General features: G+C 44.1%; 1 protein-coding gene across 5 annotated transcripts in view; it reads right to left on the reverse strand.

The window, feature by feature from the left end:
• trip10a (thyroid hormone receptor interactor 10a) overlaps positions 1–25,144 on the reverse strand; it is a 33,812-nt gene that overhangs the window by 3,753 nt on the left and 4,915 nt on the right. The window contains exons 1-13 of one of the 5 annotated variants that reach the window (XM_053612561.1): positions 22,014–22,853; positions 21,726–21,841; positions 15,751–15,807; positions 15,272–15,419; positions 14,162–14,224; positions 13,708–13,812; positions 11,948–12,076; positions 11,652–11,798; positions 9,992–10,180; positions 3,752–3,919; positions 1,350–1,459; positions 962–1,094; positions 777–868 (exon numbers count right to left, since the gene is read on the reverse strand). In XM_053612561.1, the coding sequence (XP_053468536.1) occupies positions 777–868; positions 962–1,094; positions 1,350–1,459; positions 3,752–3,919; positions 9,992–10,180; positions 11,652–11,798; positions 11,948–12,076; positions 13,708–13,812; positions 14,162–14,224; positions 15,272–15,379 (1,244 nt within the window). In that variant the 5' untranslated portion in view covers positions 15,380–15,419; positions 15,751–15,807; positions 21,726–21,841; positions 22,014–22,853. Of the gene's footprint in view, positions 1–776; positions 869–961; positions 1,095–1,349; positions 1,460–3,404; positions 3,429–3,751; positions 3,920–9,991; positions 10,181–11,651; positions 11,799–11,947; positions 12,077–13,707; positions 13,813–14,161; positions 14,225–15,271; positions 15,420–15,750; positions 15,808–21,725; positions 21,842–22,013; positions 22,854–25,144 lie in introns of those variants that run through there. The other 4 variants (XM_053612557.1, XM_053612559.1, XM_053612558.1 and 1 more) reach the window with 4 other exon arrangements.

Consider the following 25,144-nt stretch of genomic DNA (forward strand, 5'->3'; position numbering starts at 1 on the left):
TCTGAAAACTGCAAATGAAAAAATACTAGAAGTAGAGAAGTAGCAGTTTAATTGGGTTCCAGTAAAAAGAACATTTGTATTCATCAGGTTATGTGTTTTTGGTGAGTCCTTTAGAAGCACCGGAGGTTACTGGCTGCTCTCGAGCCGCTTCACTGGTTAATATTTATAATATTATTATAGTTTCCATTTATAATAATTTTAATATATTGAATATATATGAATACATTTTTATCTATAATCAGGGGATTTTTATGGCTATAAATTAGACCTAATGCTGTCCATCTTCAGGCTGTTTCTATTTTGATCCAAAGCCAAAGGTGAACTTCTTTCCAAGCATGTTCCCGCTCAGCTCAGGCACAGATGCAGAACAATGAAAGGTCTCGGATTAAGAGTACATAGGGCTAATCTTATTATAGTTGTTTGAAATGTAATAATAATGTGCAAGATATCATGAGCACCTGAAAAATCAGATACTGACTGGATTATTAATGAGCATTTAAATGCACACTGTTTAGCCAAGGTTTATTTTCCCTGCACAATCCTGACCACTTAAACTCTTATTCCTCTTATTTATCCATAATATTTTGGGAGTTCTTTTTAATTGTAGAAGTTGTTCATTGTTATTTTATTTATTTATTTATATAGTTTCACATTACATTTACTCCAGCCAACCTCTGCATACTGATACATCTTTGTTCTAAACCAAATGTGGCTTGGAGATAAGGTTATCTAGAGTGCGTGTGTACTCTGGAGCATGTCTGGGTGATAACACTGACCTGTATGCATTGTGGCCACCATTGTTGTTTAGGGAGTGAGTGGAGTAACGAAGAGTGGCGTCTCCTCTTCCCCCAGCTCCTGCGAGCCATGACTACAATGCAGAGACACGACAATGAAGAGAGTGAGCGAGTGTGGCGTTTGTGTGTAAAGGTGTAGAAATTTATCATATGAGGTCTTTCAGCACCTCGTATTTGTTAAGTTCCCCTCTGAGCTTTTCGATGTTGTTAGTTGTCTGGGTGATTTGTGGTGCCAGACTAGCAGGATCGCCCATCTGGGGATTTTTCTCATAAACGTCTTTCATCTTCCCCAGAGCCTCGCTGCACAAGAATCAACAGGGACGAGGAGATATAAAACAAAACACAAAGAGAGAGAGAGAGAGAGAGAGAGAGAGAGGCAGGCATTCAGAGAGATATCCTCACTTCAGACTTTTTCACTACTGAAACTTTAAGAGACTCTGAGCTTTTTATAAATACACTCCAGACCCTGATAAACCTGCGAGGGGAGGGGTCGACTTGCTGCAACTAGTTGTCATAGCAATGGTTGCCAGGGAGACCATGTGCCACACTGCTCACCTTTGATCTAGTTCCTTCTGCAGCTCCTTGCTGATGTCATCGATCTTCTGTTGCAGCCGTTTCCTCCTCTGCTCCGGGGGAAGATGACCAAAATCCTCAGTGGCAGCCGGCTGAGGAGATGGAGGAGATAGTGTCACTCGCACAGAGCAAAAGAAAAAGAGAGAAAAAAAAAAAAAGAAAAAACACCTTACCCACACACACACACAGTGACCGATCACGCAAGCAAAATGAGACCTGACAGCGGAGTAAACCTCCTAATGAGCAAATTCACCTCTCCATTTAAGAGCGCAGAAGCAGAAAACAGTTTACCACCAAGGGAACTCACCGTCGTCAATTTAACTGGATAAACAGTAATCGACATTAACGACTCAATACTTAATTACTTAATGCGTTTTACCGACATGCATCTGCTTTTAAAAGACAATATGGAGTTCCAAAAAAAAGGCAGATTTAGCCAGAGCTTTAAATACAATGTGTCTTGGGTGTGACTGTTTAGATGACAGTAAATCACCATTTCCTGTTTGTCCTAGCAACTTCTGGCTTTTATTCTAAAATATCCCCTTTATATAAGAGTTTGCGACTACAGGACTAACATTTGGGGTAAACAATACTTCTTTTAGGAAGCTCTTGAAATAAAGGTTATACAGTTGAGCTGCAAACAGTTGCATCCGTCAAAGTTTCAGTGACGGAAAAAAAAAACGTGTAGATTTTATTTACATTAAAAAAAAATTTAATATGGATGTATCCAGTAAAATCTTCAGAAATAAACCAAAGGGGAGGGAGGGGCAGAGGCAGGGATTTTTTACTGTGACTCACTCTGTGAAGATTTTACCATAACGGAAAGTTACTCGTTCCATAACTTCAAAAGAAATGTCTCCTCACAGAAAACTTTACTATATCTACTATTTGTTGTTTACGTGGAGCCTCTTGCCATTCGATTCCCTCCAAAGGTTGTTACTATAGGAACGAGAACGTATTAGAACGAGCGCATTCGTATATATCTGCAGCCGGAACGACTGTCGGAGCTGCTGTAATTAATCAACACCTGACCAATCAGATTAGAGAATGGAACGATGCTGTGGTATATAGTCAGAACATTCATATGTTATATAGTCAGAACATTCATATGTTATATAGTCAGAACAGGGCGAGAGGGTCAATTATAAAGGTAAAGGATGGGCATACAAGTTAGAGTGTTGGAAAACAGCGATATCAAATTCATACAAGGGAGAAGTGAACTTCTGCACTGTTGTGTTGTGAATTCTGACTATATTAAAATGGTGAATTTTGACTATTAAAATATCTTGCTGGTTTCTTTTTTCTTCTGTTCTCCAAATGGTATGCAAACTCTTTGCACTCAATTGTATTCAGCTTCCTCACTCATGAATAACTTACTTCCCCATATAATGAGTGTTTGTTTTGTTATCTTTAGTAAGTGTTCTTTTCATACATGGTGTGCCAAAACAAACTTTCAGTCAAACACACCGACAGATAAAGGATATCTATGGTCTAGGTGATCATTAAACCAAGGTGGCAAAAGTTGAACATGCAAAAAAATAAATAAATAACCTTAATACCAATCTTACCTCTTGTGTCTTACGCCAGTTAATAGAACAGTTTTAGTCAAGAAGCTGTCAAACCAACAATGCTTTAAAAGTCTTTCCGAAAGAGTGGCCCATTTTACAGTACACCGTCATACCGATTTTAACCACAAATTTTAAAGCGAATGTCATTTCCTACTGGACTTTGTGAAATCAGACCATGATGATGCACTATAAATAAACCCGTGTGCCTGAAAAAGCCTGAGTGTCTGCCCCACTTCATGGCCGCCTATGCATTTTCATGAGTGACTAGAGCGACCCAGCTACTAATAATAATTAACCGCATCATGTGCATGATGCATAGGTGGCCATGTGGAAAATCTGTTTAACTTGCCCGTTTTTTTTTTGTCTTTTTTTTTTTAAAAATAAATAAATGAACCAAACAGCAGAGAGGATGTGCATTATATGAAACACCCCACACCACACCACACCTCATCACCCTGATGTATATTACCGTGATCCTCTCCAGGGTATATTTCTAAAAAATAAATAAATAAACAAATAAATAAATAAATAGACAGACACACACACACACACACACACACACACACACACACACACACACACAGACAAGACAGGTAGTACGTACGTGAGCAAAGTCACACAAAGGTTTTGTAGAGAGGTGAGTTTTTTCAGTGGCCTTACAACGTCCTGAACGTTCTCATCTCCCAATCATGAGACGAAGGAGGAATCCTAGCAAGACTCAAGTGTGCACTTGACTAACCACTCGCTGCACGTGACCATTACTCGGGATACTAAAGACCACACAGAGGCTCCTGAGCGCCGTCCATTCTCACTCACCGTTCTGCGGAGGGTCCGGAAGGACGAGATTCGTGGCTTGACTGTCTTATTGATCTCCTTCAAACAGTACGACAGGGGATCCCGGGCAAACTTGGGGGAAGGGGGTCCGTTAGCGGGTGAGGGGGCGGGGGGTGTGGAGAAGGGCGCGAGCGGGGAGGAGGAGGAAGGCTGGGGAAGGGCATGGCGGGGTGAGGTGGGGAAGGGCATGGCGGGGTGAGGTGGACAGGGCCAACACCAGGAAAGCGACCCACGGAAAGGCAGGGACATGATGGCAGGAGGTGGTGAAGATAGGGCGAGGAAGACAATACACACACAAATGACAAGGGAAGAAGAGAGACACCATCAAACACCATAAGCAACATCACAGAGTGAGGAACAAGAGGCAGAATGAGAGCTACCCACTACAAAGCATTAAAAAAACTCCCAAACCCAACCCTAATGCCCAACACTAAAGCCCCACAGCCCAACCTTAATCCCTTACAGCTCAAAAATAAAGTGCTATAGCCCACCGCTAAAGCTGCACAGCCCAACACTAAAGCCCACCACTAACTCCCCACAGCCGACACTAAAGCCCAACACTATAGCCCCATAACCCAACACTACAGACCCATAGCCCAACGCTAAAGCCCAACACTAAAGCCACCACTAAGTCCCCATAACCCCACACTAAAGCCCAACACTATAGCCCCGTAGCCCAACACTATAGCCCCATAACCCCACACTAAAGCCCAACACTATAGCCCCATAACCCCACACTAAAGCCCAACACTATAGCCCCGTAGCCCAACACTATAGCCCCATAGCCCAACACTAATGCCCAACACTAAAGCCCACCACTAAGTCCCCATAACCCAACACTAAAGCCCCGTAGCCCAACACTACTGTCCTTAACCCAACACCAAAGCCCAACATTATAGCCCTGTAACCCAACACTATAGTCCCATAACCAATCACTAAAGCCCAACACTATAGCCCCGTAGCCCAACACTATAGCCCCGTAGCCCAACACTACTGTCCTTAACCCAACACTAAAGCCCAACATTATAGCCCTGTAACCCAACACTATAGTCCCATAACCCAACACTAAAGCCCAACACTATAGCCCCGTAGCCCAACACTATAGCCCCGTAGCCCAACACTATAGTCCCATAGCCCAACACTATAGTCCCATAGCCCAACACTAAAGCCCAACACTATAGCCCCGTAGCCCAACACTATAGTCCCATAGCCCAACACTAAAGCCCAACACTATAGCCCCATAGCCCAACACTAAAGCCCAACACTATAGCCCCATAACCCCACACTAAAGCCCAACACTATAGCCCCATAACCCCACACTAAAGCCCAACACTATAGCCCCGTAGCGCAACACTATAGCCCCATAGCCCAACACTAAAGCCCACCACTAAGTCCCCATAACCCCACACTAAAGCCCAACACTATAGCCCCATAACCCCACACTAAAGCCCAACACTATAGCCCCATAGCCCAACGCTAATGCCCAACACTAAAGCCCACCACTAAGTCCCCATAACCCAACACTAAAGCCTCGTAGCCCAACACTACTGTCCTTAACCCAACACTAAAGCCCAACATTATAGCCCTGTAACCCAACACTATAGTCCCATAACCAATCACTAAAGCCCAACACTATAGCCCCGTAGCCCAACACTATAGTCCCATAGCCCAACACTATAGTCCCATAGCCCAACACTAAAGCCCAACACTATAGCCCCGTAGCCCAACACTATAGTCCCATAGCCCAACACTAAAGCCCAACACTATAGCCCCGTAGCCCAACACTATAGTCCCATAGCCCAACACTAAAGCCCAACACTATAGCCCCGTAGCCCAACACTATAGTCCCATAGCCCAACACTAAAGCCCAACACTACAGTCCCATAGCACAACACTACAGTCCCATAACCCAACACTAAAGCCCAACACTATAGCCCTGTAGTCCAACACTATAGTCCCATAACCCAATACTAAAACCCAACAGTAAAGCCCAACACTATAGCCCCATAGCCCAATGCTAAAGCCCAACAATACAGCCCCATAGCCCAACACTGTTGCCCCAAATATTGCCCCATAGCCCAACACTAAAGCCCAACACTATAGTGTCACAGCCCAACACTATAGCCCCATAACCTACCATTAAAGCCCCTCAGCCTACCACTAAAGCCCAAGACTAAAGTCCCATAGCCCAACACTAAAGCTCAACACTATAGTCCCATAAACCAACACTAAAGCCCCACAGCCTACCACTAAAGCCCACCGCAAAAATCCAACACTATAGCCCCATAGCCCAACACTATAGCCCAACACCGCCCAACACTATAGCCCCATAAACCAACACTAAAGCCCAACAACCTACCACTAAAGCCCCTCAGCCTACCACTAAAGCCCAAGACTAAAGCCCCTCAGTCTACCACTAAAGCCCAACACTAAAACCCCATAGCCTAACACTAAAACCTCATGACTAAGGCCCAACAGCGCATGACTAAAGCCAAAAAGCCCCACAGCATATCACTAAAGCCTGGTTCAAAGTAAAAGCCCCAATCCCAGAGCCAAACAATGCAATATCAGCAGGAAAGAACAAAGTGTGGCTTCACTAGCTAGACCTCACTGTTCTCTAAACCATGGAGGACAGCAAATGGATAACACACAACAGCTGTTATTTATCTTTTTCCATGTCTGCTCAAGCAATACTTCATTATGTTTCAAAGAAAATCGTTACAAAGCATATTCATCAACGGGAGCCTGCGGACGGTACCTGGTTTCTGATATCGAGCTGTTTCTTGACAAATTGCATCGGATTCTACGATGTTCGAAACACTACTTCAAAAGAACGGTTAGCCATCACTTGCTGAATGTTTAACTGCTTTCTTCACAGGGTATTAATATAAAACCATGAAAGGTTGTTCATTTGTTCCACAAGAATAATGTGACTAAACAGCTAATCATTTTCAACAGGGAACAAAGAGAAGTGGAAGTATTATATAAACTGTGCTAACATTTACAGAACACTGGGTCTTGTCTGCAGGCTTCAGATGATGTATACATGTATACATCCTAACACCATGTAGAGCTTTAGCTTAGCTTTAGTAATCCTGGATCACTTTAAATTAGTTAAATGCAGGGTTGTGGTTCTGTGAGGATTGCTGGAGCGGAGCCACACTTTGCCCTTTAACCTCGCTTGTAATAACCACATGGATAACGTGCAACACTGCAATGGAATGACCGACAGCGAAACAAATGCATCTCAGCCATTGTGAGGGTCATAAATGCAGCAGAAACAGGCCAAAACTTTCATTTGGATTGTATCATATGGAAGCAGCTTTACTGTGCCTCTGACTTCTCCTCATGCAGATGGCATAACCCTGAGATCTAAACATTTCATAATGTTTAACTAAATAATCTAACTTCCTAATGGGTGCTATAGCACATCTAAGAACGTTTTCACACTTGCATTTTTTTCCCTCCTCAGATTCAGAGCCATTTGCCCAGAGTGCTCGGTACTCTGTGATTTGTAACAGTCCTCCAATGGAGCTGTGTTGCGGTCCGCATCAGGTGCGGAAGCGTTCTGCTGCGGGACGAGCAACGCGTTTGGTTCAATTTGTTATGTTACTTGCTGTTTCAAAGCGAATGGCTTGTTACGGTCAGCAGAGATGATGTAAAGCCTTGTTGATGTATAAAACCAGACTTTCTTAAGACTGTAGCACTGTAATTAGCTCACCATTGTGGTGGAAGTGCTTGCACTGACAGCATTGCAAAAAAAAAAAAAAGCATGTCTAATACTAGGGATTATTAAAATTCCCCGACGGTTAGTATTGTCGTGTCACGTTTCATGATCATTAAAACCATTAAAATGAAGAAAGTCACTGCGAAGGGGGGGGAACACGTGCCGTTTAAATGATTTTGGTGTGTGTATCGGTACTTTTTGTACATTTTCAGCACATTTTAACAATACCGTGATGGTTTTGGATACGATAATCGTGGTATGAGATGTTCATACCGTTACATCTCTATCTAATACAGGTAAAGCAGGGCTTATAATCTTTTATACGGGTTAGATCGGCTCCATGTTTTGCGGGTATTACTCCGGGATGCATCCAAAATAAACCCCTGCTCTTCACCACTTGAGTGTTAATATAAAAGGAAATTTTTAGCTTTTTTTTTTTTAAACAGCAAACCCAGAGAACCTACTACATACCATTTTGTAAACATACTACATACTTAAAAATTACGTACGGAGAAAAAAAACAAAAACAAAAAAAACAAAGCAAACCTGCCATCATGAGCCCTTCCCAAAAATGAGCCCAAAATCTGTCCTTGGTGTGGACTCAAGTATTCAGGCCAAGTGTGAAAACGCCCTAAGAGTATATCTGGGTAAACGGAGTGATAAATATAACCTGCCCCTACAAAAACAGTCCAGGGGACTCTTTAACACTCTGATAAAGGATTTTTACGATGCTTTTAAGGCTCAGCTGTCTTTTTGATTAGCTCTTGAGAAGCGGCATGGAACAGAGGCGCATGCTGACCGGACAGAGCGAGCAAGAACAGAAGACAGGTAGAACAGCCAACATGTGCATGCGGGTGAGAGCAAAAGGGGAAAGTAGAGAAGGTAAGCCACGTGAGAGAAGGCCCGGTGATTGTACAGTAACGAGATCAAACTGTAATCGTTCGCGTCCGTACTGGGCCGAGCGAAGAGAACAAGGTTCCAGCGCTGACTTTCCGGGAGAGGAGACGGACAGCGCTGAGCTGTGTTTGTGGCAGACGCCTGCCTGCATTGTCACATGGATGCAGGAAGATGAATGTGCTCCCTGTTGCTGCCCCACAGATTCATTCTCATGGGATTTCTTATCCACGATAACCGAGTTAGCCAGATGCCACTGCGACTATCGTTCCTGATACGTGACATGTCAGAAAGGTATGGTGGTAGTTGCATTAAGCGTCAGTAAACTCCTGTCAAGTGCAAAACAAATGAGCTCACAGCCATGGAGAGCCATGCAAAAGAAGGGTGCTGGCTAAGAATGTGTGCGTGCCTGTGCAAATGCGCATGTGATTTGTGTTCGTTTCCAAAAAAAAAATGTAAAAAAATAGCAAGTGTGAGAGGGATTTCAGGTTCTTGGAGACCACTTCTTCTGAACAGGACTGGCAACATTTTATAAACTGCATTTAGTAAACAACCACACACAGCACACACAATATAAAGATTCACATTAGCAAAAAAAAAAAAAAAAAAATATCACTGCTCTATTTAATTACTCTGAAAAACATCCCCCCCACCCCCCCAAATCAATCTCTTCACTTCCTTGTAAGGCTTCCTGATTTCATATCACATGTGCATATGTATCACAATTAGGGCTGCAATGATCACATGACCAGATTGGCACATTATTTATAAAATAAATAAATGATGTAGCTTTAAGGAACAACATACTTAAACAGCCACAAAATATGGTCCGTAATCAAAACCCATCGCATTTATGCGTAAAGTGCATGTGTGGTGACGTCGCAGGAAGCATTAGGAGCGATGTCATGCAGATGTGCACAGGCATGACAGGCAATTTAGTTGGTTAGATATGTACTGGCTACAGACAGAAATTAGGTTAGCCTGGTTTTAAACCTCTTTTACCTGTCCTCAAAAAAGAAGCTATTAGGGTGTAAAAAAATAAAATAAAATAAAAATAAATCACACTTATTTACCTCATACATTTTATTTTTTTTATTTTCAGGATGAACCTTTTAGCTCTGTTGCTCTGACTAGCAACAGTCAATGCTGGAAATTATACATACATAATTTTTCTCTTGGCCCAAACATAATCGATCCGCTAAGACATGTTTGTTGTCGAAAGCTCGAGTTTGCTTTTATAGCGATTCCTTGCTCTAGTAATCCAATAATAATAAAAAAAAAAATCATCATCATCTTCACAAATTGATTATGTTTGGGCTGAGGAGGTAAATTGTATTTATTTTTTGCCCAAACTATTCCTTCACATTAAACTTTCAGATGTATTGTAGCATTTTTTAAATCTGCAATTCATTAAATTTATTTAAAAAAAAATTTACTCAAAGTTGTTAAAGGTGTTACAATTAGTAGGTTATATCCGATTTAAAAAATGATGCAGCCCTAATAATAATAATAATAATATTATAAGAAAATTTACCCACTATGATGTACTTATCAGTGCTCAATCACACTCAGTATCAGCACAGATGTGAGGGTGAGCCTACCTTGCTCTTCTTGCTGAACAGCCAGAAAGGTTTGCTCTTGTTTTTGCCCAGCAGATCCAGTGGACCTTTGGGCGTGCCCAGGCTGCTGTCAGATGAGGCCCGGTTGATGCCCTGGCTGTAGTCCTCAAACTCCAGATCGCCAGGACGCTCAAAACCTGATTTGTGCTGCTCTATGAGGACCATGGAGTCCTGGAATCACAGAGATATTTCACCAACGATATTAGATGGGAGAACGAAAATCTATTATCTATTAAACGCTCAACAATGAAACGATTCGAGATCACAAAGACTCAAAGATGGCATTAGAAAGTATTAAGTATCTTTTAACAGCAATAATCTATTGTTGATTACTTTTATATTGATTATTATACCAGCAATCCCTGCATTTCACTTAGCAGGGTCTATGCCTTCACATGTCCAGTGCTTCCCATTAGAGAAGCCCTTATGTGTGTGATCCCAAGTGCCCGAGGGTAGAGTGAAGGGGAATTAGCATCTTAAGAGCAAGAATGGAAGGCAAAACATAGTGATTTGAGACTTTGCACTTAGATCATTGCTCTTAAGCCCTTTTTACACATACACATGATGGCAGCGATAGCTCAATGGATCCGGCTCTGGCCTACTGATCAGACCTTGGGAGTCAAGCTACCACTTACCACTGTTTTACCACCTGAAGATCGCTCAGATTACCACAGATGGTACCACTTAAAAACCCTTTGTTGGCTTTGGACAACAATTGCTATGATAGCTTTAGGACTTCAGTTGCCACGAACAGTTTCGCACTCAAGTCTCCATCAGAGAACAGTGGACGAGTTCGACCGGACAGACTTCATGTCAAACCTGTTAGGAATTTCCTGGTTACACGATTGCCCTTTTTGACCATGTACACAGTTACAGAAGGGAATTATTTATAACGGCACTATCCGCTGTCACCCAGATGAGAACGGGTTCCCTTTTGAGTCCGGTTCCTCTCAAGGTTTCTTCCTCGTATCGTTATATGTCGATTGTTAAGCGCGCTATACAGATATAACCGAATTGAAATCGAATTGTAGGGCCGTTTTTCTTCTATTTTCGCGAGAAGAGCAGAAATCTCTGGACCTAGACCGATTCCTGGAAACGTATCGACAGCGCTCATGTGTGAACGCTAATACATCCACTGAGAAAGAGCATGAGGTGACAACTATTTATCCTACAACAAGCTGAGAGCTTTTGAAGCTGGCGATTAGCACAGTGAAGAAACTGCAGGACGAAAAGGTCAATAAAGAAGAAGGGGAACGGGAAAAATTCTTCATCAAATAAACTGCCAGTATGGGACATGGTTGCTAAGCACATTACTCAAATATTTTTATTATTTATTTATTTTTAAAACAGTGGGTAGGTTTGGTTATACGCCACATCCTGTGTAATACGAATTATCTGGTCAACGTGAATACGATTTGAAGGCTGCAAGTTTGAATGACTGAAGATTAGAGGTAATGGTGTGCTGATAACACTACGTGACCTTATCTTCGATCTGTTCTGGTTCACGTTTTGGGAGGACTGTTCGTCCTACAATTAGGCAGTAGGGCAGATGAGAGGAAGGACAAGCTACCGTGCCTTGTGTAAAAGACGAGAAACACGAGTATCCGGACAATAAACAGGAGACCACGCATGGAACGCTTACGTTCTTCTCATTAACATTGGTGCCGGCTCTGGCGATGCCCTCCAGGCACTTCCCGATGATGGGCATGACCTGCCTTTCCGTGTCGGCAAACAGGATGTAGGCTTGTGATAGCTTCCGCACACGCCTTTCATCCATGTCCTGCAGCTTCTACAGAGCACACACACACACACAATGTCAGAGAGGTTATATGGAAATTGTCAGGTTCATAAAAAAAACACACACACTCACAAAACTGGTGACGTAGTTTCTCAGGGAAGAAAATAAAAAGATCTGAATTGGGAAGTGATAGTGCTTACATTAAATATCTGCGGCATGTCGGTGAAATAGAACTGGTTCTGCTCCTTGTTGTATTTCTGCAGCTGGGCAGCGTAGTCATTCTTACATTCTTCTGCGATGTGTGCACGCATATGAGCCTGCTGTTTAGCCTAAACACACACACACACACACACACACACAGTCTGGTTAGTGTAAAACAGGGGTGATCAAACCTGCTCTTGAAACCTACTGTTGTAAAAAGTTCAGTTTCTGCAGGAACCTAAGGGTGTGTGCGCACAGAGCAAATTTGCCATCTTATATTCTGCTCCTGTTCATTTTCAAAGGGAAGTAAGGGGGTGGGGGTGTGCAGGAACTGTGGGTTTACAAGTGGTGAGGATCAGACAGGTTGATCTGGTATCAATTTAGGCAAATCACAAACAGCAGTCTGTGCAGCACTGACCAATCAGAACTTTCGGGGGAAGCTGCAGTAATCAGACTGTGAGTGAGGTGGTGGCATATTAGATAATCCATAACCCAGGATGTTAACCCACTTTCTGAAAGTCTCTAGATTCCAGCAGGCCCAAAGGGAACTGCCACTGGAGCTGTAGTTAGGGATCTTAGCATATTAAACAGGAGCTGGTACCACACACACACACACACACACACACACACACACACACACACACACACACACAGAGACTTCTGAGAAGGTTCATTAGAGACTGCTCGAATTGAATTGGCCATCAGAGGCAATATGGCCGCCTGGATACATCTCAAGAATACCTGTGGCGCTAGAGTGAGGCCAAAGGGTAGACCTCTGAACTGAAATGCCCGTCCTTGGGGCGATGAACACATGCAGAGTTATGCAGTGTTTAGATCCACTGACATGAACCAGTCTTGCAGTTACACACCCTGATATGCCTTAGCATGTGGAACGGGAACCAATGCAGCCCTTTGAAATCTAAAAACAGCTGGAAAACATTGTCCTCCTTGTAAATGAGAACGTATGTTGAGTAGAACCCTTCATTCTGAACTGATGGGTCTAGCTTTTGTTTTGTTTTTTTGATCGTGCCACTGTTCAAGAGGGAACTTCTTGTCGGGGTCTGACATTAATGAGGCTCTAAGAACCAAAAAAAAAGTAATTTTTTGGGAGTAAAGAGTCCCACTGATAATCACAGGGCTAATGTGACACCCTTTACTGGGGGGAGGGGCGCTCTAAACTGTTTAACCCACAGGGTGAATGAGGGGGCGCGGGGGGTATCAAGGGTGTGACTAGCAGACAAAGAGGATGAGTGATCACTAACAAACATAGCAAGCTAATGAGCAAAACACCCAACCCAAAGCTCTCAGGCTTGGAGTTCCAGCCAACCCAATATGGTTGACATAGGTATGAAAATGACGCTCACTGCAGTCGGAAACAAACAAACAAACAAAAAAAAACATGAAAGGAAATGACAGAAGATCTCATAATGCGTATGCATGTATACGACATCACAACCGGTTGAATCTCACCACTCCTCTCTGGTTGGTTAGGAGGGGTGAAATAAAACACACCTGATCCAGCTAATCAAGGTCTTGAAAAGCATCTGAATAGTAGACAGAGGTGTGTTTAACTAAACTCTGCAGGACGGTAGATCTCTAGGAATGGGGCCTGGACACCAGCTCAAAGAAAATACCTTAAACAGTTCATAGTGTGAAACAGAGAAGTTGATCCCTGAGGAATGGGGCTGAGCAGCCATGACATGGTAAGAGAAATATGTACAGGTAGACTTAACAGAACACATCAGCTGTGAGGAAATACCTTTTCCACATCTGCTTTTGTAGCATTGATGTCCTGATCGGTTTTCTCTGCATACTGCGCCGTCTTCTCCGCCTCCTTCCACTCCCTCTCGAAGCGCTTTTTACTCTAACACACACGTATACAGACTCATGATATATTAGCCAGCTATTTACAGAAGGAAAGAAAGACTCACCTGACCAAACACTGAAGAGCAGGTAAACAACAACTCCTCTTTCATTCATTCAACACTGTCTCTCTTTATCTGACTTGCACACACAGGCCCTCTTGTAAGCATGCCATACATACAGTAATACAAAAGCACATGTAAACAAATGTGCACGTCCTGCATGAGCAGTCATTTGCAAATCAGAGTCAAAGCAGGCAGCCAGGCTCACTCGCGCTCTTTCTCTCGCGCTCTTTCTCTCGCGCTCTAACACCACTCATCCATATACTGTATGAAGGCATGTGAACTTACACAGTCGAGCTGCTTGTACGTGCTCTCCAACGTCTGCTGAGCCTTTTTGGCATCTGACAGGTGCTGAAAAATGTAACAGGAAGGTAAAGAGTTGAGACAGAGCCGTCTGTATAGATGTTTAAACTCTGGTCTGGCCTCAAAACTACCACAAACACACAAGGACTAAAAGATGCCTACATTAAATATGACTGTTGATGTGAAAGCTGTCAGAACTAATTTCCCTATACAAATTTGTGTTGTATTTCAGTATCCAAAGGCAAAATTATTATTTTTACTGGTGGTCTATTTTAACTTTCAAATAAAATAAATATGCATCAATTAAAAATGCACATTTTTTTAATCAAGTAAAAAAAAAAAAAAAAAAAAGAAGCAGTGTTAGACATAATGTTCAACAGGAAAGGGGCCTTTTCCTGTGGGTGAAGGTCACTGAGTCGTTATGTTACACCTCATGTAGTAAGCGTACATAATGAATATGAACCCATTTGGACTGCGTGTGTTGAAGTATGTAAGCGGGGAAGTGCAAAAAAATTAAGAAGAAGTACGTAAAGTACTGTGCAAACGTTTTAGGAACACGCAAAGAAATGCTGTAGAGCAAAGATGCCTTCAAAATAACGAAATCAAACGTTTCTACATTTAACAAAAAAAATAAAAAATACCATAAAGAGCAGTAAACAGTACTCAATGAAACAAAGTCGATATCTGGAGAGGAAAAAATAAATAAATAAAAGTCTCAGGTACACTTTCTACAGTTTTATAAGGAAATGAGCTGTAAGGTTTATTGAGCATGGTGCAGAACCAGTCACGGTTCTTCTGGAGATATATGGTGCCTACAACTTTTGCACAGTACTGTACTCCTGTGGTACTCTTTTTCACCGTTTGCACAAATGACAGACGTTAATTCGTTCATTTCAAAGGAATCGGACCGTCCTAGCTGATAAAACATATATCCAAGGGACAGGAAATGTCCAAAGTGTATAATTTTTTAGTCATCTGATGATAACAGGGGAATGTGAAACTATGATAATCATCCAAGCTTCACACTTCCAAACCACTGTGGCCTTTATTTTAAGCATGGCCCACTTAGTCAGTCTCTCTCTCTCTCTCTCTCACCGCCTTGCGCTCCAGTTTGAGCTCCTGCAGGTATTTGCTGAGCTCGATGCAGATGTTCATCATCATGTTCTCAGCGATCAGCTCCCTCTGTCCCGCGTAGTCATTCATCTCGTTAAGAATGTCCAGGAAGGACTGGTGGTTCGAAAACCTAAAAAAGGACAAATAGAAATATACGAGTCCAAGATAAATGACTGCAGTGCCAGGTTTCACCTCGGGTCTAAAAATGACACCTCGTTTACATCTGGAACTTCGTTATTGCTTCCCAGAGAAGGGCTATTAAGAGCATTGCATCGCTACCCAGCTGTTTGTGTCGGCTCGTTAGCGTGAGGGACGATCTCGTCCAGACCCCACAGGTCCTCCTGCTCACTCTCACTCACTCACTCAATCAAGGCACAAAATGAACCGCTATACCCCAAACCACCTGAGGACTTCGGTTTGTTTAGTCCAAATCATTAATTTTCTTTTATTCCAGAAATTACCTGCATTCCTGCTCCTCCTTGCTGCCTCGTTTAGGGCTGTACTTCTTCGTTAGATTCCTGAAAAGACGATGAGCAACATCATTACGACTGATGGAAACGGAGAACTCGGATAACCAGTCAAAAATCAAGCACTGATATCAATAATACGCTAATGGCACTGCAATCTTGGCACCACATGAATGCATTCACTGCCTGGTGTTGATGTTCAGAACAAAGCTGTCGAACCTGTTCTTATATACACGCTTATGGAACGGAGCTTGCTTTGATTTTATTGACTTGAAAATTAGTTTCCAGCAATCTGACTGTTCTCGCAAAATGATTAAAAGCTTTCAGAGGATTGCATCAGCTGTGATTAATGAAGAGAGACAAACCTTGATTTCATCACATCAGCGTTAATGTCTTCACCGTGACAGTGTATATGTTGGCACGGTCACTCTTTTACTCTGTACTGCATTTCTAGGCTTGTATGAAACGGGTTGAAGAGGCAAAATGTTCACTCGGCGACTTTATTAAACTCGAGTTCACTGGTCTCGATACAGCCAAGTGATACGACTGAATTCAGGGCGATCAATATTTAATCAGTTAAAGGTCAGTGAAGACAGCTTCCTCTAAATTCCTCTACAGGGTTTCACAGAGCTGTAATGTGACTGCTGCGGCCAAAAATGTTTGAATTTGCTGCGTCTTTTTTTCTAAATTTGTGAAGAGTTTGTCTTTTTTTTTGTGTGTGGAAAAAAAACTACTTGAAATCAGAATTGCACTAAATACTTTCGCACGGTCTTTCACAGTGAGGTCTGTTGGTAAATGAGACCTTTTAGCTGGACACGTGTTCGATGCACGTGAATCGAAGCGGGCTGTGGCTGAATGCGCTGAATGCCTCACACCTCCAGGGTTGATGGATCGATTCCCACTGCAGCCGTGTGTGTGTGTGTGTGGAGTTTGCATGTTCTCCCAGTGCTTTAGGGGTTTCCTCCGGGTACTCCGGTTTCCTCCCCCAGTCCAAAGACATGCATGGTAGACCGATTAGCATGTGCAAAAGTGTTCGTAGTGTATGAATAAGTGTGTGATTGTGCCCTGCGATGAATTGGCACCCCGTCCAGGGTATACCCCCCTTTGAGCCCCATGGGATAGGCTCCAGGTTCCCCACTACCCAGTAAGGATAAGCAGTACAGAAAATTAATGAATGGATAGATGGATGTTTGTTGTGGCGTGCGTGTGCTGCATTCGACTAAAACTCGTAACTGGGAATTTTCCGCACTCCTGGGTGAAGCTCCGCATGCAGTTGGTTGAGAAAATACCAAGCGTAGGGTTTGGGTTAGAGTGTGCAAAGCTCCATCAGGAATCCTGCTGAGAATTTAACATGTAAAGGTCGGTTTAGGAATTTTCTTGCGTCACTGCATAATCCCAGTCCGGAATAACACACTCCAGACCCGTGCACTTCGGAGGATAGCGGCACTCGGTTTACACGTCATTTCCTGTGCGTGTTACAATCGAGACTCCTTCCATAAACGTTAAATAAATGTCCCCTAACAATAAACCTCATTACAGCAACAATTATAGGTGTTACTTTGTTAAACATGATGGGTTTTTTTTTTTTTTTTAAATCTGTTTAGTATTAGTCTTAGATTACATGAAGCATCTGTCGTACAAATCCGTACAAGTGGGCATGACCTGTTACTATAGAAACAATAACCTATTAGAACGAGTGCATTAACATTAACCTGTCGGACACCATACAGCCGGAACTACTGTCCTGTTTCACGAAAATAATGCCCGCCTTCTGACCAATCAGATTCGAGCATTCAACCGTTCTCTGGTATACGTGTCTTTATTATTATTATGTAAAAATAGTACACAATATCGATGTACAAATGAAGAACACTGTCCTATGAGCATGAGCGTGTACAAACTTTTGGGAGGTGTAAATATTCAGCATTGCGGTCATGCTTATCAGCGTGCGTGTGTGTGCATTATTACGGTACAGTTATGCTGATATTAAAGAGAGATACTTTACAGATTATAAAGTGATATAAAGGCCTAGTAAAGTGCAACCTTAAACCCTTTATAGTGAATTCTGCTTACTGAGGCGTCTCTGAATAAACCTTTAGCACAGACTCCTAAAAAAAGGACAGGACGTCCAACTCTCGATGAACGTGCGAGTGTAAGAAAAGTGAAGCTGTTTTCCGACAAGGAGAAATAAAATATTTCAACTTATTGAAGAAGATGAAAGTTACGTTTTATTCTGTACAGACGGAACGAACTGTCCCTGTACCGTTTCAACAACGGAACGAGCCACTCTGGAAAGGTTGCATGTTTTTATGAACGATCACGTGACGTGTTTCTTATAGTAAACAATATTAGCAGGACGATAAATCAAACGAGTGAAACTGAAAAATTTACAGTAAAGAATTGAGTCAGTGTGTTTGAGGATGGAATAACCGGCTGTAGGGCAGCATGGTGGTACAGAAGCTAGTGCTGCCACCTCACAGCTCCAGGGGGTTTCTGTCTGTGTGGAGTTTCACATGTTCTCCCCTGGGACAGGCTCCGGATCCACCGCCACCCTGAACCACCAGGAACCCTATCCCTGTAGCACTGGACGTGAGGCGGGAATAAACACCACAAATCTCAGGTCCTGCTAGTACGTTATCTATAGTATAATTACTGTAGTGTTCTAAAGTAATAAACTAATACAAAGGACTTGTATGGCGGACGTTCCGTATAATTTAAGACGGATGATTTTGAACGTTTTTCTATTTTACAAAGATTAAGGTATAATCGTTTAAGGGTCGATAGATATGGTGAAGCGTTCTGTAAGAAGATTTCTTGTTTGAGGAGACTTCGGTGTCAGCACTCTGTGACAGTCAGAGGTAAAGCTGTAACCAGAAGTTTCCTGGAAAAAAAATTCTGCTATTCGGTTTATCAGTAACTGTTTATTTTATTAACTATGAGAGAGAGAGAGAGAGAGAGAGCAAAGACAAACAGAGACAGGACAAACAGAGGGAAAGAGCGAGGACAGACACAGAGAGAGAGGATGAGGACAGAAAGAGACAGAGAGAGAGAGAGAGGGCAGACAGAGAGAGAGAGAGGGCAGACAGAGAGAGAGAGAGGGCAGACAGAGAGAGAGAGAGAGAGAGGACAGACAGAGAGAGAGAGAGAGAGAGAGGGCAGACAGAGAGAGAGAGAGAGAGGGCAGACAGAGAGAGAGAGAGAGAGAGGGCAGACAGAGAGAGAGAGAGAGAGAGAGAGGGCAGACAGAGAGAGAGAGAGAGAGAGAGGGCAGACAGAGAGAGAGAGAGAGAGAGAGGGCAGACAGAGAGAGAGAGAGAGAGAGAGAGGGCAGACAGAGAGAGAGAGAGAGAGAGAGAGGGCAGACAGAGAGAGAGAGAGAGAGAGAGAGGGCAGACAGAGAGAGAGAGAGAGAGAGAGAGAGGGCAGACAGAGAGAGAGAGAGAGAGAGAGAGGGCAGACAGAGAGAGAGAGAGAGAGAGAGAGAGGGCAGACAGAGAGAGAGAGAGAGAGAGAGAGAGGGCAGACAGAGAGAGAGAGAGAGAGAGAGAGGGCAGACAGAGAGAGAGAGAGAGAGAGAGAGAGAGAGAGAGAGGGCAGACAGAGAGAGAGAGAGAGAGGGCAGACAGAGAGAGAGAGAGAGAGAGAGAGGGCAGACAGAGAGAGAGAGAGAGAGAGAGAGGGCAGACAGAGAGAGAGAGAGAGAGAGAGAGAGGGCAGACAGAGAGAGAGAGAGAGAGAGAGAGAGGGCAGACAGAGAGAGAGAGAGAGAGAGAGAGAGAGAGGGCAGACAGAGAGAGAGAGAGAGAGAGAGAGGGCAGACAGAGAGAGAGAGAGAGAGAGAGAGAGAGAGGGCAGACAGAGAGAGAGAGAGAGAGAGAGAGAGAGAGGGCAGACAGAGAGAGAGAGAGAGAGAGAGAGAGAGGGCAGACAGAGAGAGAGAGAGAGAGAGAGAGAGAGAGAGAGGGCAGACAGAGAGAGAGAGAGAGAGAGAGAGAGAGAGAGGGCAGACAGAGAGAGAGAGAGAGAGAGAGGGCAGACAGAGAGAGAGAGAGAGAGAGAGAGGGCAGACAGAGAGAGAGAGAGAGAGAGAGAGAGAGAGGGCAGACAGAGAGAGAGAGAGAGAGAGAGAGAGAGAGGGCAGACAGAGAGAGAGAGAGAGAGAGAGAGAGAGGGCAGACAGAGAGAGAGAGAGAGAGAGAGAGAGGGCAGACAGAGAGAGAGAGAGAGAGAGAGAGAGAGGGCAGACAGAGAGAGAGAGAGAGAGAGAGGGCAGACAGAGAGAGAGAGAGAGAGAGAGGGCAGACAGAGAGAGAGAGAGAGAGGGCAGACAGAGAGAGAGAGGGCAGACAGAGAGAGAGAGAGAGAGGGCAGACAGAGAGAGAGAGGGCAGACAGAGAGAGAGAGAGAGAGGGCAGACAGAGAGAGAGAGGGCAGACAGAGAGAGAGAGAGAGAGAGAGAGGGCAGACAGAGAGAGAGAGGGCAGACAGAGAGAGAGAGAGAGAGAGAGAGAGGGCAGAGAGAGAGAGAGAGAGAGAGAGAGAGAGAGAGGGCAGACAGAGAGAGAGAGAGAGGGCAGACAGAGAGAGAGAGAGGGCAGACAGAGAGAGAGAGAGGGCAGACAGAGAGAGAGAGAGGGCAGACAGAGAGAGAGAGAGGGCAGACAGAGAGAGAGAGAGGGCAGACAGAGAGAGAGAGAGGGCAGACAGAGAGAGAGAGAGAGAGGGCAGACAGAGAGAGAGAGAGAGAGAGGGCAGACAGAGAGAGAGAGAGAGAGAGAGAGAGAGAGAGAGAGAGGGCAGACAGAGAGAGAGAGAGAGAGAGAGAGAGAGAGAGAGAGAGAGAGGGCAGAGAGAGAGAGAGAGAGAGAGAGAGAGGGCAGAGAGAGAGAGAGAGAGAGAGAGAGAGAGAGGGCAGACAGAGAGAGAGAGAGAGAGAGAGAGAGGGCAGACAGAGAGAGAGAGAGAGAGAGAGAGAGAGAGAGAGGGCAGACAGAGAGAGAGAGAGAGAGAGAGAGAGAGAGGGCAGACAGAGAGAGAGAGAGAGAGAGAGAGAGAGAGGGCAGACAGAGAGAGAGAGAGAGAGAGAGAGAGAGGGCAGACAGAGAGAGAGAGAGAGAGAGAGAGAGGGCAGACAGAGAGAGAGAGAGAGAGAGAGAGATAGAGAAACAAACATATACACACACTGAATGCATGGGTTCTTTTTCCCAGAAAGGATGTCCTCTATGTTCTATTTATTTTTCACTGAAGAGTGCTAAGACAGTAAAAAAGTTCCTGGCACTCGTCTTTCTTCTTTTACTTTCCTCAACCACATCCGCCCTGTCATGTGGCAGTCTGCTCCCACTTCCTCTCTTCAGACAGAGACCCGGAGGACAGGAAGAGCCATGTGAAGGGGCGCAGCCATAGAGGCCCATCGGGCAAAACACGGACAGCCAGAGGAGAGAGAAAGAGAAAGCGACAACTGGAGCAGTAGCAAGAGAGAGAAAATGAGAGACTGTAAGTGGTAGAGAAATATGATGAGAAGGGGGGGGGGGTTGGGTAATAGTTTGTGGGGGGAGGAGGAAGTGACAAAGAGAGAGTGAGTTTGGGACGAGGCCAAAATCCTGCCTCTCCAGGGACCAGGGCAAGTTCTGTTCTGCTCCAAATCAGTCACGAGGCCCACGTCAACTTCATAATCAGCTAAAACTGTCTCACACACACTCTTACACACTCTCACACACACTCTTACACACTCACACACACACTCTTACACACTCACACACACACACTCTTACACACTCACACACACACTCTTACACACTCACACACACACACTCTTACACACTCACACACACACTCTTACACACTCACACACACACTCTTACACACTCACACACACACTCTTACACACTCACACACACACTCACATATACACACTCTCACACACCATTTATCTATACTAACCAGTCAGATTAGAGAGTGGATATTCTCACCTCAGCTGCTTGGCGTAGCTTTGCTCGATCTCTGTGCGCTCCTTCACAAACTTAATGTATTTATCCACCAGGTCCAGCCCTGACAGCGTGTGTTTCTCAATGACATCATTTTGGTCCTGTAGACATAATGAAACACTTCCTGTCAGACAACACACCCTTCACTGAAGTGGTGGAGAGGTAACAAAGACTCTATGCTTTGATAGATGCTACAGTAACTTTGTTTACTTCAAGGTGAAGTGCAGGAATGTCAAGCATCTGACATCCTTGTGGTAAATAAATAATAATTACATGCTACTGATCCTTTAAAATGACGAGCAGCAGTGGTTATGACGATGGCTTTATAGCGGTTTAAAATAATCCATGCACAAAAATACTGCTCTGAATCAAAAATCGGCGTGATATTTTCACTGAACTATGGAGACATAATCAACAAATACTGCGCACACACACACACACACACACACACACACACACACGATGTGAAAGTTTACAAGTGAAAATTGTATTTCCAGATTTACTTCATCACCATGGCAACAATCCGGGGACAGGTTGCGCTAAAGTACAGTGGGTGCTTGTGGGTGTTCTGTTTATGTTACTGCCGGTTGCCATGGTTTCACTGGTACTACCAGGGTAGTGTGAAATCCACATAAGGCATCAACAGATCGGATCTTAAGCCACGCATCTGATCGCAAATCAGATCAAAGTGAAGTGTACCACCGTATCGCCCTCGCCTAATGGTTTTCCTTCTCATTTGCATAAAGTTAAACCGCACCCACTTTCACTCGTCCCGCCCACTTCGTGAGTTTCATAAGCTTGAGGACGGTATTTTTGATTTTTGTACCATACAGCTGCCATCCTCCAGACTGCCAGATGTTTTTCAGACCCTGTGCACACAGCGAGCTCCATGAAGACACGGTTTACCGGGGCTGGAGTGGAAGAACTCGAGCGTCCCGCACAGAGCCCTGACCTCAACCCCACTGAGCACCTTTGGTACGCCGGCTGCACCCCAGGCCCGCTTGCCGGACAACCGCTCATGTTCTTGCGGCTGAACGGATAAATCCCCACGGCCACGCTGTACAACATCTAGTCGAAAGCCTTCCCAGAACCGTGGAGGATACCATAACAGCAAAGAGCGAACATCTCCATATTAACGCCTATGACTTTCGAACGGGAGATTTGACACTCGGGTGTCCACGTACTTTTGATCAGGAATAATCGATGGATATCTACTGGTCATATCAGCAATGCAAAGTGAAAGAGAAACAGAAACGCAGAATGAGCAGCTTCACTTCTGGTGTACGATGTGCTTCATCTGCAAATTCGGAGGTTTGTGTCTGGGGACTTTTAGACTGCTGAGAACATTAAGTGAATTATCTACAATTAACATCATATCTGCCTGCATGGGGGTAAAAATAAACCCTGATCCTTAACCCGTTTCAGCCCATATGACCATGCACAACACTAATAAAGTCCTGCCCCCCCCCCCCCCAGGCCTTGGTGACACCAAATGAGCAGTGAATCACGCGTACAAAAGTTTCTACTTCACTTGTTTGTTTGTTGTTGTTGTTTTTTTTGGTTGCAGTCTCCACCTCTTTTCTGGCCACGAGCTTCACGATACTGAAAGCTGTAATCTGACTGGTTCCCTGTACGTCTGTTCACCAGGTTTCCGAAAGGAACACAACCTTCCAAACTCCGTGACATCATCATAAGCTTCTTTAAAATGCTTTCTATAAGAGATTTAGTCGAGACACGACGAACGTTCACGGCAGCACGTACGAGTCGTTTTCATAGAAACAGCGGTACGAACCTGATTAGTGGCCACTTTTATTTACGGATCCAGTTCCTCTCTCTAACAGGAAGTAGAGGTCTGCCCTGAGAAACTAGCTGATGTTTTCAAAAAGAAATCGAAACAGCTCGGAAAAGCACGAGGATTCGGAAGTACATCTTCACATGAAGGCATTTAGAAAAATATTTTTAAATCAAATGTGTGGGGTTTTTTTTTTTCCCTGTTTGTAAACAAAAACTGCAACGCTAAGGGTTCTCCAAAAGGTTCTTCATTTAGTTAATGGTTCTACCTTCCTTAAAAGAGTTCTAAATAGGAATATTTATGATAGGGAAACACTTTGTTGTATAATTCGTCACAGAACCTTTAAGGGTTCACCGAGCCTGACGACTAAAGAATCCCTCAAGGGTTCGAGATTTGACCGTTTTACTAAAAACACACGCGTGTACCACAATCACGGCGCCATTATTTTCTCCGATGAATCTGACATGCTTATTTCCTGCCACTCGGAACATTGAAATTGTTCTACATGCCAAGATAGACGTGTTTCTGACGATGCGTGCTGTTTTATCTGCCTCTGCACCAGGTCCTACATTCCTCAGATTCTCTGCATGTTGGTAACCCTTGACCCTCCGCCGTTTCATCAGAGGGAGGCCTTCCTGACAGCGCCAACCTCGGCCATGTTGCACCGCGGGAGCCGGGGTAAAAGCGCCACGGCCCAGTCGTTTCTCGCACACGGGACACAGGAAATACAAGTCTTCCTCATTTCCTGCTGTATATGAACACGGCTTGAAAGAAATACGACAGGTCACGGCTTGTTATTTCCTACGGCGCAGAAAAGCGGGCCAAACAGAAACTCAGAGGAAAGGATAAACGTGTTTGTTAAACAAGGATTAAACCGTACTTTCCTTCTCTGTACAGATTTTTTTTTAAAAAAAAACCCTCAACTGAGAGAGAAGAGCTCTGGAGTCTCTCCATCGAGCTCTGGTTTCTCAGTTCCTTTTTTGGCTGGTGTTGGTGTGAGCTCTTCAAGTGCAGGCATGCCTGTATATGAGTGATGAGATAAAGAAGTGCTTCCCAACTCACTCTCCCTCTCACACACACACACACACCTTCCAAAACCTGGCTACAGGATTCAACTACAGTAGAAGGGAAGGGAAGGGAAGGGGAAAGGTTCAGGAGTACATTCCTAACAAGCTGGTCCATGCCCCGAACTCCTCCTTCCTCTAGCTGCCTCTAACAAAACAACATAAATACAGAATTCATGGCCCACTCGCTCCACGACCCACTCATAATAATAATAATACAGTCTTTAGTGCTGTGCAAAACAACAGCCATGTGTCGTGAAGTTGATCAAATGACCCGGACAAACAGTTTAGGATTCAGAAAAGCCTTCGTTTTCAGGAGTTCGTTCCTGAAGCTATTTTAAAACGTCCAGGCCTAATTACAGAAACGGGCCGTCCAGCTGCGTTCGCCTCGTCCTTCACTCCTCCTGGTATTTTGGTTTTAACCCGGTCATTGTCTTGTCCCTCCCTAGCTGAGCAAAGAAACAAAAAGGAGAGAACAAAAGTGATCACACCATGTCCTACTCTGACACATCATCCCAGTCAAAGTGCTTTCTTCTCAAATGCCTCCT

This window comes from Ictalurus furcatus, chromosome 24 (assembly GCF_023375685.1).
Source record: "Ictalurus furcatus strain D&B chromosome 24, Billie_1.0, whole genome shotgun sequence".
Taxonomy (NCBI): Eukaryota; Metazoa; Chordata; class Actinopteri; order Siluriformes; family Ictaluridae; genus Ictalurus; species Ictalurus furcatus.